Here is a 15,206-nt window from a genome sequence, read left to right as displayed (position 1 = left end):
TAATGGGCAGCCCCCTCACTCTGACATCTCTTGATTAGCGCCTGTATAGGTCCTGCTCGTGCATCTGTGTGTATTTTGGGCCTGTCTGTAATATGTAATATATCAACAGAGTTGAAAAATGTAATTTCTCCCTTGGGGATCAATAAAAGTATCTCTTCTTTCTTTCTTATAAGACTCATGAAACTAATTGTAAGAGAACCTATAGCAACAACAATCCCAGTTGAAAATGTACATATATTCTACATAACGTATAAACATTGAAAAAAGTTGTCACTCTCTGGATAAGAGAGTTAAACAAATGGCTTAAGTTATGAGAAAATGTAAAATGAATCAGGTGCAGTCATATTAATGGGCAAGCAGTGCAGTTGTTGACTGTTGATTCATTTCAAGGTCACTGAGAGGCAGGATTAAACCTCTGTCAGCCCCTTGGGCAGAGTTCCAGATGGTGGTGGGCTGTGGGATTCGTTTACACGAACGGAAGAATCAATGCTGCTCCACATGACTTTGTTGTTTGACTGTGTTTGCCTTTTGTTGACCTCAGGGATGTGAAAGCTGGAAACATACTACTGGGAGAAGATGGATCCGTTCAGATTGCAGGTGTGTTCAACATGATGCTAATGTTGTACTCTGTTACACTCATGCTTTTCTTTAATTTAATACGACTAAAACCATAAATGCACAAATGGTGGAACTGAATTCACAGACTGTATGACTACATTAAAAAGGTAATGCATATTTTGACCACTTTACCTGTCTGTCACAAAGGTGTTTTAACACTGATTTTTAAATTAACAAAAAACTGTACTGTATATTGTCATTTTGTTATTTTTAGATCTGCTAAAAAAAACCATGACTGCAGCCGTGTTCATTTCGACACATAGTTCCACATGTTTATCTATATTTTCAGATTTTGGAGTAAGCGCATTCCTAGCCACAGGGGGGGATATGACTAGAAACAAAGTACGAAAGACATTCGTTGGCACGCCATGCTGGATGGCGCCAGAGGTGATGGAACAGGTGAGTCTATCTCTATCCATACAAAAAGGCAGCTGCTGGTGTAAAGTTCATCATGTCTCATTCAACGTGTATTCGCCTGAGTTTACCTCTGCTGCGCTTAGTGCTAATCCATTTCATGATGTAATGATATTAGCTGATGTATTTTTGACATGTTAACCACTAAAATCACGACATTAGAACAACAACATAGAGCCCCAGAGATTTAAGTGTATTTGATATTACAGCTTATTGTAATTATATACCCACAGGTTCGAGGCTATGATTTCAAAGCAGATATATGGAGTTTTGGAATTACAGCCATAGAGTTAGCAACAGGCTCTGCACCCTATCACCGCTACCCTCCCATGAAGGTGAGTGTTCTAGATGGTGTTATTGGGTGTAAAATAATCAGTGTGGTGTCCTAATCACATCTATTTTTGTGGTTTTCACCAGCACTGTCAAAGAAAAGAAGAAAGCAGTGCCAATTAACTTTTACTTAACTTTCCTCTAAACCAATTTGTTGCTGCTGAAATGTGAGGGCGGTTCTGAGCATTTTTTCTTCTTGTCATTTTAGGTTTTAATGCTTACCCTACAGAATGATCCACCCACTCTAGAAACGGGTGTAGAAGACAAGGAAGTGCTAAAAAGATACGGAAAATCGTTTAGAAAGCTAATAACTATGTGCCTTCAGAAGGATCCTGCTAAAAGGTTAGGCCCACATCCCATATATCAACCAAATATGTCAGTGAAGAGTGCAATTTGTGATCAATGAAAAGCACCCGATTAACATTCAGATAGTGCTGTGTGGTGATGTGTTTTCAAGAATGTACTTTTCTTTATCTCTAGGCCTACAGCTGCAGAGCTTTTGAAGTGTAAATTCTTCCAAAAGGCCAAGGTATTTGTTTCATCTCAAATGTTTGACTTGTTATTAGTGTTATACTTTTGGCCTCATGCCAACTCCAGCAATGATTCAGCCCTGTATGATGAGGTTTTGTATTAGTTTATGATGGTTATACATACCTCAATACACCGAGCATCATACAGTATAAAAGGGCACTGTATGTGTTCATCACAATATACTATTGCAGAAAAAATGACAATGGAAAAAGGAAAACTTATAAATCTTTCCCTAATTGAATTCTATATCTTATATCTATATCCACAATTCTCTCCTATGTCTTTGTCCATAATTGGAAATAATGATTGGTAACACTTTACTTGAAGGTATTGACATAATCGTGACATGACACTGTCATAACTATGACATGACACTATCATGAAGTGTCATAAACGTTATAAACAAGTCATAAACATTCATGACTTCTGTCATTAAGTGTCATTTGGTCTTTGTCATGACAAGTTGACATTGTTTGGGTTGTCTTGATTATGACAACTTGACATTAATCAAAGTGACATTACCAGAAGTTGTCTTGGTCATGACAACTTGACACTAAATGTGTTTTGGATGTCTTTGTAATGACAACTTGACATTAACCAGGATGATATTACCAGAAGATGTATTTGTCATGACAACCTGACTTTAAATTTCTTTGGAGTGTCCATATTAAGACAACTTGACATTAAACAGGATGACATTATGTCAAGTTGTCATGACAAAGACATCCTCTGGTAATGTCATCCTGATTAATGTCAAGTTGTCATAATCAAGACAACCCAAACAATGTAAACTTGTCATGACAAAACCCAAATGACACTTAATGACAGAAGTCATGAACGTTTATGACTTGTTTATGACACATTCATGACAGTGTCATGTCACGATTATGTCGATACCTTCAAGTAAAGTGTTACCTAATGATCTTTTACAAGGGGTGCCCTTAAGTTCTAGTTCAGAGAAATGAAAAGCTGAATATCTCAAAATAGAGTAATTATATGTATAATCTGTTAGCATAGTTTGTATAGTGTTAATTTTATGAAGGGGATTTAGCAGGACCAAGTACTGACACCTCACCATTGTTTCCATTTAAACTGGTTTAGTCACTGGTCTACCTTTAAACATTTAAAAATAATAGATAACTTAACCTTAAAAACCTTCACACACCTTTTGTACTTCAACCAACTTAGTTGATTTCTGATGGTTACCATTTAAAAACACAATACTTTACAATACAATACGATATTTTGATTCGTAATTTGATTTTTTTCTTGCAGAACAAAGAATATCTGGTTGAAAAGCTTTTGTGTCACGCACCAAAGATTTCCCAGAGAGCGAAGAAGGTATGTTTACTCAAACATTCCCTGTCAAATAACTCAGTTCGTGACTAAATATGAACAAAGTATGGCAGTACAGTATGTACAGTCAACAAAAGCTTTGCACTCTGACTTTCTTAAGCACCTCAAACACTTAATGCCTAAACTGTAGATTATGTAAAAAAAAAAAGAATATGGGCCACGGCAGCAGAAGATATACTGAGATCGTGCGTCGGTGGCTCCCAGTGCAGCTCTCTATATAGGGCACCCACCAGGATTAAATTAATTATTACCATTAGAAGGGAGCACTTTATTGTTCGGGGTGCTTGCTCAGTTGCCCACTGGTCACAGTTTACTGGGAGGAAGTGCAGTTTTCAGGCACAGCTGATATTGGTTTCACATAACACTCCGCCTGGATGGCCAGGACAGAAATGGGAACAGAGGGCCATTGCCAGAAGGCAGAGTGGCTGAGTGGAGGGGTGGAAATTCACTGACTCCTAGGGAGTAAATGGAGGGCATAGTGGATAGCAGGGCTGTTACTGTGTATGCATGTGTATTAATGTTACGCACAGACATGAAAATGTGTCAGTAAAGAGGGAGGCAACTGTTGTGCGAGTGGCATCATGTTGTTGAGGTTTGTTGATAACTACAGGCATCTTTAGCAGTCACAACAATGAATGGAAAGGCACTTATTGCTAAACTGGTGTGATGATTTATTTATTAAGCTTTGTCAATACAGTTTAATACAGCGACCACTTTTCCAATTTAGACTGTATTCACATCTCTGAAGCAAATTATGTGAGATTTGATACAATGAATGCACTTTCGCAGACTAGAACCTATATGCTGTGGAGCCATTTATCCCAAAATGGAAATGCACAATCACGCTTACTGTAATTAATATTACATATTTGTATGTGTGGAGTCCTGTTAAAAGTATAAAATAGACAGCATGCACAATAAATACAGCCAGGTAATGTCTGATTCACCTGATAGCTTTGGTGGGTGAAATGTATAATTCACAGAGCCAGTGTCCTTGTTATTTTGTGCTGATTTGACCTGCACAGTCATCTCTATTATACACTGAGCAAACATTACCCAAAACTTGCAGAGACAAGCAATACTGCCGAAAGATTGTGGTTTCAGGATGCTGTGACCTCTTTATATCAAGACTACCATGGCCTCGCTCTCTTAAGATCTTGTCCAGTTACTCCCAAACCTCCTTGACTTCTTTAAACTGCAATATTGTCCCTCTGCCCTTTTGCACCTCAGTTCCTTGGTGTTCTTGTTCTGTTCCTGTAGTTTCTTTACTATGTGGTAAACACATGCAACTCTACTCCCAGGAAACAAGTGCTATGTGAGTTTAAGAGACAAGACTTAAAGCCAGACAGCTAAAACCATGGGACCTAACTTCCCCTTGAACATACTCCAGTAAATGAAAAGGAGATGGCAGATCCTCCAGTCAGCTGTCATCAACAAAGTACTTTTTAATTAATCCTTAATCTGATGAAAGGAGGGAGAAACTCAAGAATGATTTCCTAAAAAAATAAAGAAATAAATCAGGAATACAGTGAAATCGTCTCTGATTGCATCATATTTGAAATATGAATGTAAAACAAAAAGATCATGTTCAGAGTCATATAGTATGAACTCTAGATGTATGTGCGTTGAGTAACCAACAGAGGGCACCCTGACACCCACAATAGAGCTTCCAAATGGAAAATTGAGTCTTTATTGTAAAGATTCGAGATTAGTGTCTTACAACCGATGTGGGCTTGAATCACTGATTTGTTAAAAGTTGGAACATATAAAGTTATTCATATTGAGTTCAAATGTATGGACCATTGCACAAATCATGATGGAATACTGATTAAGTTCTGCATGGACTCTTTCTGAAGCCTAAAAATACAGGGCATTTTACCTGCATCAGTTTTATCCCCTGCATACCCTGATATCAGCTATAATTAACACTTACATTCTGAGCAATGTTTCTATACTTACTATTTATTTATAGTTATAGTATATTTAAATAAATTTTCATACATTTACAGTGGGATGATTTTGTTAGCTGCATGTGTGTTAGTTAGCTTATTTGGGTGTGTTTTTAAAGGAGCCATGCTCGTAATTTCGTTCGTGTGTTACATTTCTGTGTTTTGCTGAATGACAATAAAAGGAATCTTGAATGTCGGTCGGGTGATCGTGTATGGCTGCAGGGTGCATTGATCTGTGTCTGTTTTGCTCAAGGACCCTGAGCAGAACTGGGGGAGCCTTGGTTCTATGTCAGGTTTGGAAAAAAAACCTGACACCACCAGACCGGTAGTGCTTCTTTAACTTTGCCCTTGTTTAACGCTGGGGCATTTATATGACCCTGGTGCTAGTAGCTTACGTGTGCTGTCTCTTCCGTAATACTGTGGTGCTTTCATATCTTACCTCACACTGCTAGACTAGTCATGTGTTGCTTGCTTTACACACTTCTCCAGACTGTAGAGCTGCAACAAGTAACAGGCTTTAGGGATGACTTTGCCATACTTATTTGCTTTATCGTGCTGGTTACATTTGCAGTTATGCTACTACTGGTGTTTAACCATTGGGTATCTCTTATACGTTGCCACTTTATATGATTTATAGAGTTTTTCCCTTGTACTGTGCTGTATTCATTGTGCTGTACCCAGGCTGTGCCTACTAAACTGATACAATTATTATAAGCAACTAAATGCAATGGTTTCTATTGGAGTACTAAGCCGTTTTGTCTGTCAGTGTACTGTGTACTGTATCACCAGTGTTGTAATGACCTTTGAAAATGAGCCAATTGAATATACAACCTACAACCTATCTGATGCACCAGGGGTCTGTGAAAGATGTTTAACAAAAACATTTTCACAAGATCCTTTTCCTTTTATAACAAGATATTTTTAATGTTATTATGACATATTTTCTCATTATTACTACATACCAAATTATTCAGTTATAACAACATAACACTTTATCATTACCCACATAGACTAGACATAGACATCATCTGCTGATCTTTTTCTGGTTTTAACAACATATTAAAGTTTGAGGTTCTCTCAGTGTCAGTAGTTTCTCTCAGGGAGGGGGAACTTTATGCTCAGCACAAGGGTTCCAGTGCTATAACATAAAGGCCTGTAAAACCTAATGGAATCATGGATAATGTAAACCACAATTTACATAGGTGTTCAATTAAAAAATTAACGATCAATGACGTTGTTAAAATTAAGTGTGCTGCCTGTGTGTTGTGATGGTCCAGGTGAGAAGAGTCCCAGGCTCCAGTGGCCACCTGCACAAGACAGAGGATGGAGACTGGGAGTGGAGCGACGACGAACTGGACGAGAGCAGTGAGGAGGGCAAGGCAGCGGTGAACCAGGGCAGGGTAGGTGGGACTCTACAAAGGCCAGCCTCAGCAGTGTGTATTATTTCATATTTACTCATGATCCTTTATATTCATCTTCAAATGAGTGTAATCAAGTTTCATCACACATTATTCATTATCATGATTATTGTTTAGATTTAGCTGTATTTGTCATTGTAACAAAACTACAATGTGCACATGGAAATTCAGAATTTGGGTTATTAAGGTGTTGGTCATTATTGTTGCATGCCATGTCTAACCTGTAGATCGACCTGTTATGTAACTCTTCCGCTTTGTCTTTGACCCTGTACATCCCTTTCCTCCCTGATCCGTCAGTGTTTTTTGGATAACCGATGGCTTATCTTTGAGAGAGCCCATCATGAGGTTGCTGTAATGAGCTGGAAGATAGCTGCAAGGATTTGAGGCAGGAGGAAGTAGGCAGCTATGATGAAAGAGCCCTTTGATAAAGATACCCAACTTTAATGTATGATGCAACAAATAAAATTTTACCAGAAGTTTTGATTTAAGAAATACATTGTTGAAGATAGTGTTTTTACAAGGATCTCAGGCTTGTTTCTTTTCAGCAGTTGTACTGCTCTTTTTTTTTTTTTTTAAAGCAAATAAGTTTGGACCGAATGGCGGATGGACAGATGCAGAAACAGACATATAGTATATGAAAAAAAACATTAAGGGTGTACATTACAAGTGTTTTGCTCGTGGAGAAACAAAAAAGGAAATCCATCATTATTATTGCTGTATACCTATGAATACAAATGTAAATGTATGTTTGGTTTTTTCCCTCTAGTCACGAAGGGTCAAAGATGAGGCCAAAGATGTAAGTTAGCTCTTCTTCTCATACACCAGTTTTAAAACGCATTTAAAACTATAAATACATTTTTTGTATTTTGGTGAAGAGGCAAAATAAACTTTATCCTCTCTGCTGATGTAGAACTTGGCACTGGCAGAGGGGCATTTTTGGAAATGCAATTAACTTGACTACTTGGGCTGAAGCTTGTGTAAAAGTAATGAACTCCGTTATGAATGTTTATTTCAACACACTAATCAAAACAGCCAAGCTCTGTTTTAGTGTCTGACAATGCCAAAAAAATTGCTCCTCTTTCATTGTTTTAAATTGACTTTCTCGTGTTGTCTTTATAAGATGAGCTCTGATTTGATATTTACCAAGGATGTAATAGCATTTTGCACAATTATGCCTCTCATTTTGTTCCTCCTAGAATGAGGAGAATGCCAACAATGTCCCTATTGAAGGGTTGTCTATTCAGCATCCCCAGGTGAGGGATTCAACCACAGTACTAATTTGTCATGATTCAGTGACCTTGATGCCTCAGTGATTGTCTGTGTGTGTTTGTGTGCATCCATGCATGTGGATACTGCACATGTGTGTGTGTGTGTGTGTGTGTGTGTGTGTGTGTGTGTGTGTGTGTGTGTGTGTGTCTGTGCACGTGTGTAGGTAGGCGAATACGTGCGTGTGTGTACATGTGTGAATGTTGGTCTCCTGGAGGGATGCTCTCAGCAGTAATAACTCAGAGTAAATGGCTGTCTGACGGTGCCAGCTCAGTGCCTGGGTGTATCTCAACTAAAGACTCACTGCCATTGCAACCCATTTTCTAAGGCTATTGTCATTTTGAAAATGAGCCAAAGCAGTTTGAGGTGTAGTCTTGTGCTCTAGTCACCAATTAAATCTAACAGCTACTCAGCAGTCATTTCTGTCCTCTAATGCCCCCAGAAAAAGAGCTCATTTGTAATATGGTTCTGATAATGGTAATTGATCCGTACACACCTTTATGTCTTGTTCCTTTTCTTTTCCCATACAACTTCCCCTGCAGCTGCAATAAATGGAAGACATTTTTCAGAAAAAATAAAGCACATGGGCACTTGATTTTTTTTTCTGACTATATGTTTATCTTACAGTTACCAGAACCTCTTGCTTTGCAGTAGAAGCTGTGTGCAAATCCTCTTCCTCTTTTCGACAGGAAATATTTTTGTTTGTCTGATCTGTAAAGCTCTAAGTTTACAAGGTAAAATGCCTCTTCATCTGATGTTTTCTCACGCAGGTTGAACCATATGGGAATACACCCTACATTCAAGGTGCTGTGAACATGGTGCTACGGCTAAGGTAAGAAACATATTTATTTTCAGAACATTTTCTCAATCATCGGCTGATACATTCGGCGATCTTAAGAAAATATGAATTTGGTTTACTCGTGGCAACATTCTGTTTCTGTGGAGTAAAAGCAGAAATGCCCAGTAGATTTAAAAATAATCTAATTATGTTTCTGTATGAATCATCACTTCACTTTGTCCTAAACATGCAGGCCATTAATATACCTAATGATCTTTGCCTGCTACAGAGGCAATCTGGCATTGCCAGGGATCCCTTCATCTCCCTTTGTCTCACCGCTTGTGTCGTAGGGAGGAGAGGGTTACACTCCATTGGTTCTCTGGCTGTACTCCACAATCTGCTTTCCTCCTTTCATTGCACCTTTTGCTTCTTGCTGTACTATTCCAGACATTGCTGTTCATGAACATATTTTAATGGCAAAGTGGAGGCTTGTGATGTACTTTAGATACTTCCTGTTAGAAAACAACTACATTTACCGCCCTTTCACTTTAACATATGGAATAAGGAGGAGGGCAGGTGTACACATCACAAATACATTATCTGTTTATCATATACATTATATTTTCCTTCTCCGTCTTACTCAGTATACAAACACACCAATAGAGAAAGAGAGAGGGCATTTTAAGGGATGTTTTGTTAGACAGTAGCTTTGCCTGTAGCTCCCTGATGAGCTGGTACACACTATTGGTTGAACAGACATCTGAAGGACCCTCCGCATGCGTCCAGCATGGCACAGAAAGCCATTTTATTCTTTGCTTAATAACAAAACAGTGGTCTGGATGCAACAGGGGACGGCTTACTGTTTGGTGGCAGGCAAACAGCCATTATTCTAAACTGGTGATTAAAATGAATTGCCAGTTTCGATGGTTTGGGCTTTTTCGGTTCCTCAGTTTCACAATTTATTGTTGTTCGAGCTGTGGAGTTTATGGCTCCAGCACAAGGAGCAGATTGTGTTAGATTGTGTTAGTCAGATGTGGTTATCAATTGGTACATTCACAACATAAATTTCCATTGCAGCTCTTAATAAAAGTAAAAATACTGTTCTTCTGGTAACTTAAGAATGATCTTGTAAAGATTTGTCAAAGCAGAGTCGTGCGGCAAATTAATTAATTTCTACACAGAAATTCCACGGATCATTCACTGTGTCTAATATGATGATTACCAAGGCCTTTCACTATACGCTCGTCTTTGACATGCTCTGAAGTCTGACATAGGGAATGTGTTAACGATGGGATTTTTGACTAGAAAAGACACACTTGAGAGAACATTACATTATATTTGATGTAGCAACAAGATTAAAAAAAACCTTTTGAAAGGGTGAATAACATTGAGCCCCTCTTATTGTACAAATGCTGTTCTTTATACTATCAACAAAGTTATCTCCATCTGAACAGCAGATGTTATGTTGACTTAGAATCAGTCGTTTTAAGAGCATTTATGTTCATTTATTAAGAGAAACTTTACCTTTTTTATTGTTGAAAAAATTTGGCTAGTACGTTTTAAAATGAATCAGCACAGAAGGTATTATAAGATGAGAGACTGCATCATATTTGGGGATTTTGTTTTGGCTGTGTTCCTATGTTTTGGGTGCAGATATTTTGGGCCGTATTTAGTGCAAGGCTGCGTAAGAAGAAACACTGTATTTAAGTTGGATGATAGATGTATCTGGAATATCAATGTTGCTTGGCTTTAATGTAAATTCAAAGCAAATAGTTGTTTTTTTTTAACTTTTAACTCGTCTGTTTTCAGGTTAAATTTTTATATTATTTATGGTATAAAAATGTTATATTACGTATGGGTATTATGGCAAAAACACAACAATTAAACCCTAATTGTAAAAATGTAAAGTTAAATAGTGAATGCATGAAAGTAATTGCATTTGAGAGAGCAATGTAAACAGCTAATTTGTCTTCTCTCTCTACTGTTCAGCTGATTAGCATGAGTTCATGGTAATATGATCCCCTCTGTAGCGGAGACGGGGGAACAGCAGCAGCATGATTGGATTTTTTTCATCATTTTGCTTGGCACTCATTCAATCTTTTTTTTTTTTTTTTTACAAAGGCACAGAGGTCTCTTGAGAAGAGTATTGTCAGCAGTTTGAAGGAGAAGTTCAGACTTGCATAATATGCTTGCTGTTGCGATGTCATTGGAGCTTAAATAGCACAGATGCAAATTGATTTCACTGAGCAGTTCAGTCAGTTGACATTTACATGTTTTCTAAAGGTTCTTCTATATAAAGGGTATGTAGAAGTTGACTAATGTCAGAGTAGCTTCTGCAATATCTTCTTGATAAATCTTAGAGAAACAGTAGTGCCTGCAATGCCATCCATAAGCCTGAAGTTGGGTTTATAGCTTGCTGCCATCTTCAGTTGTTTTGGACCAAATAAATCCTATCCACCTCTGGCATCTAGGTGTCGCTAGTACAATAACAAGCCCATGCTTCCTCTTGGGTTATCCCCTCCAAGGAAATGTGCTTGCAGTTAGTTAAAATAAATTAATTGGATGCAACCTCTGACAGCCAGCTTCCTCCCCAGGGCCTGGGGGCGACTAAAGAAGGGAAACCCCTGCCTCATGAAGCATAAGCAAAAATAATAGCAGAAGACACAAAGAAAATATCATATCACCTCTTTTTTTATAAACTTCTTTCAGTCATAACAGTGAATTCTGCCCACACATACAGTGCTGCTCATAAGTTTAGGAACCCATTCCAAAGTTGACTAAAAAGAGGAAAAAAAATTAATTTAAAAGAAATGAGGAAAAATCCAACCTTTAAGGACACCAATTTCTTTTGTGAATGAATAATGTATCGTAAATAAATAAATGTTCTTCCTTAAAATACAGGGGGCATAAGTAAGTACACCCCTATGTTAAATTCCCATAGAGGCAGGCAGATTTGTATTTTTTAAAGGCCAGTTATTTCATGGATCCAGGATACTATGCATCCTGATAAAGTTCCCTTGGCCTTTGGAGTTAAAATAGCACCACATCATCACATACCTTTCACCATACCTAGAGATTGGCATGGTTTTATTTCAATTAACCTAATAGCTGGTTTGATTTGCATTGAGAGATGATTTTATGGAAAGTACCCAATTTTTTTAATTAAGGCATTAAGATCAATTTCGAAAAATTGGTGTCCTTAAAGGTTGGATTTTTCCTCATTTCTTTTAAATTAAGGCATTAAGATCAATTTCCAGAAGATGATTTTTTTATTCCTCTTTTTAGTCAACTTTAGCATGGGTTCCTAAACTCATGAGCAGCACTGTATACTGTTTGCATTTATGTGTAAAGAAACTGCCTTCCTATCAGTGTGACATAAAATTAAGAGTAACACTAGTAGCATCTGTGTGTTGGCCTTGGCATCATAGTTTGCTGCATTTCTTTGATATATCTACATTTTCACCATTGTGATCTGTAATTTACTGACAACACATCACCTGGTGTACATGTGGAAAGATATTTCTACCAGTCTCCATTATGTTTGCCAGTAAATGTTTTTTCAAGCCTCTACCTAATATGACAGACCTGTCTTTAGTTGTTAAAAAACAGTATGATTATGCTGTACCTTTTTTTTCTTATTTTTTTTCAAAAGAACGTGTCATAAACCTGTCATTGTCCAGTAGGATACAGTCATCTCACATACGCAAGTCAGTTCACACTGTTAAAAAATAAAAAGCGGGCTGGTGGGTGAAATGCTAATTTTACTGCTGTTGAACTGTGGAAATTTTGACTCTTCACAGTGGTATTTAAAAAGGATGCAGATTTTAGGCATGATTTATTTGGGCAGGATTATGATCCTCTTTGCATACATGTTGCCTTGACAGCCTTGGCAATGTGTTTCCTCTGCTTCCTCTGCTGGCAATAGGGATGTTGTTTATGTCCATCTGGTCCACCAGAGTTTTTTCTTTTTCAAATGTAACTCTCAAATTAAAAAAAGTCAAGCTGACTCACAGCTAAGCTGATAGTAAATTCTCACTCCCACTATGTTGTTTAGACTTACTACTAACAAACTCATTGCAGATATGTTTTGTTTGCTTTTGCATGTGTTGAATTATGGCTCTAATCTCAATTGAAATGAGTGTTGTGGGCTGTAGACTACAAACTAAATTAATCTTCTCCTACCACACTTCTTTTGGGCAGCACTGACACGTCCTATTTTTATCAGCAACAGCTACTCCCCTGTCACACACTAATTTAAAAGACAGATTTTTTAATGCAAATGAATGCAAGTTGAAGCTGCAAAGAGGCTGGAGGGCACATTTCATTAATGCAGTCAAACAAGCTGGATTGATACATGCCTCTTTTCTTTTTTTAATTTTACTGCAGTCTAGGGTTGAGGATACATACCACCTCAAAGTTGCAGTTACATTACAGCATTATTTAAACACTAAAATCGCAAATCACATCTAATCTTCACAGAATCACATAGCATCTAATCTAATCAGGTAAATGTACACAGATAAGCAGATGCCAACATTTTCTGCAGTTCTTCATTGTGACGAAGGCTCTGTCACTTTTGGATGGCACATGGTAAACTCACTCAGGTCACAAAGCACCCAGACAGTTAATTTGCAGTTACACATTTGCAGTTGTTTTGAGAAAAGTAACATTTTTTGATATCAAAGAATAACAAATCAGTGGATGCAGCAGGTGTTAGGTATGCAGGAAAAGCAGTAGGCAGCTGTTCCTTCATACTGCTGCTCACTATGTGTAAAACCACTGAGAAATGTATTCTGAAAGTTTGTTCATCCAGTGCTACAGTACAGCACATTTCTCCCACAGGTGTTCTGCTTTTATGGTAAATCAAATCATCTTAATAATCAAAGTGGGGGAAAATCTAAATTCAATTTAATGTCCATCACTTTTTTGTGGCAGCACATTTTCCTAATCATTGTAGGAAAAGGTGATTTACATTTATTAAAACAACATTTATCAAAATGAGTTATCTGAAAGGCGTTGCTGGTAGTGACGATTTCAGACGATTTCAGACTCTCCTCAATTCTGCTGAGTGAGTTCTGAGTGTTTTCTTGCCTTTTCAGCCTATTGATTTGGTTTTCTTGGCCGTGACTTAACTTAACACTCTCACCGCTCCTATCAGAGCCTTTTTTTCAGCAAAAAAGCTACAATGAAATCAACTGTTCGACACACAGACAAAGTTAGCGACTAGCTGGTGAACATAGTGGAGCATTTTGTAGCTAATATTTTCATCAGGAGCTTTTCAAGACCAAAACCAGAGTTTTAAGGATAGTGAATATTGGACTACCATTTATCATGGAAACCACAAACACAACTCAATTCTTGCTGCTTGCTAGCATGTTCACCATTATCAATTGGTGCTTGTTTCCACCTCCCCCGAATGCCCCCCAAAAAAAAAATATAATAAAAAAAATATAATTGACGCAGGTTGTGCTAGTTCACAAAATTCATTTGCATGTTGACACACAGCCCTTGTCTCTCAATGTTTCCTAATGTTCTGCAGCTTAGTCATGTCTCTGCACTTGCAACTGTTAACAGACAGAGATGCACACATTTAAATCTGAAATTTCAGATATCACTTGTGCAATCACACCCTCCTGTCTCTTCTTTCAGGAACTCTAGAAAGGAGCTGAATGACATCCGGTTTGAATTCACTCCTGGGCGAGGTAAGAGCTCTGCCTATATGGATTTGAATGTGTTATACCCCCTGTGATTACATCTTCAGGCACAGTTTATGTTGTGTGTAATAGGTAATGGCATTGCCTGTTCTCGTAACAGTATCTAATTTGATATCTAATACAATTACCTGCTAAGTGGAATGCTGCAGGCCCAATATTTGTCATGTTATTCCCTCACCAGACACCGCTGATGGCGTTTCCCAGGAACTGTTCTCGGCCGGCCTGGTCAACGGGCACGATGTTGTTATTGGTAATGTTACACGTCTTTATATTAGTATATTGTGTTGTCTGAATACACACTTGGCCTAGCTAAGCCCATTTACTGTAAAACATTTAGAGAGTATCAGCATTTTCCTAGAAATGCTATTATCAGAGATGGACATTTCATTTGGCAAGTCCACAGAACCTGACATAACTAAAACTGATAGCAATTACTTGTTTTTTTCATCTGAAATATAGTATGGGAACCGGTAAAATACATAAAATATCTTATTTTTCTAGTGTTGATATTGACACTAAACTTATCATATTTTACTGTTGTAAAACATGTACTGAAATGCACTCTGCATATTGTAAAACTTATTTGATATTATTTGAACGTTGAATATGTTGTTGTATGCCCTCTACATTACAGTTGCTTCTAACCTTCAGAAGATTGTAGATGACCCAACTACCTACAAAGTATTGACCTTTAAGCTGGTGAGTTTCCAGATGATTGATGGCTGATGACACACACTCCTGGGTTTGTCCTGGTTGACAATGTCGAGCCGTAAACAGCTTATTGATGATAGGTCCAGTGAGGAATGTGAGAGCTGGAGTTATTAGAAAGGCC

The 15,206-nt window shown here is 37.8% G+C and overlaps 1 protein-coding gene across 3 annotated transcripts in view; it reads left to right on the top strand.

Moving 5' to 3' along the window:
* stk39 (serine threonine kinase 39) overlaps positions 1-15,206 on the top strand; it is a 28,534-nt gene that overhangs the window by 8,899 nt on the left and 4,429 nt on the right. For all 3 annotated transcript variants that reach the window (XM_039818118.1, XM_039818120.1, XM_039818119.1), the window contains exons 6-18: positions 542-597; positions 908-1,017; positions 1,266-1,367; positions 1,571-1,704; positions 1,843-1,891; positions 3,169-3,234; positions 6,476-6,598; positions 7,383-7,412; positions 7,813-7,869; positions 8,653-8,714; positions 14,310-14,362; positions 14,556-14,624; positions 15,009-15,073. In XM_039818118.1, coding sequence (XP_039674052.1) covers positions 542-597; positions 908-1,017; positions 1,266-1,367; positions 1,571-1,704; positions 1,843-1,891; positions 3,169-3,234; positions 6,476-6,598; positions 7,383-7,412; positions 7,813-7,869; positions 8,653-8,714; positions 14,310-14,362; positions 14,556-14,624; positions 15,009-15,073 — 976 coding nt within the window. The remainder of the gene's footprint in view (positions 1-541; positions 598-907; positions 1,018-1,265; positions 1,368-1,570; positions 1,705-1,842; positions 1,892-3,168; positions 3,235-6,475; positions 6,599-7,382; positions 7,413-7,812; positions 7,870-8,652; positions 8,715-14,309; positions 14,363-14,555; positions 14,625-15,008; positions 15,074-15,206) is intronic.

The sequence above is a fragment of the Perca fluviatilis genome, chromosome 12 (genome assembly GCF_010015445.1).
Source record: "Perca fluviatilis chromosome 12, GENO_Pfluv_1.0, whole genome shotgun sequence".
Lineage (NCBI taxonomy): Eukaryota > Metazoa > Chordata > Actinopteri > Perciformes > Percidae > Perca > Perca fluviatilis.
This window is presented reverse-complemented; position numbering and strand designations above follow the sequence as displayed.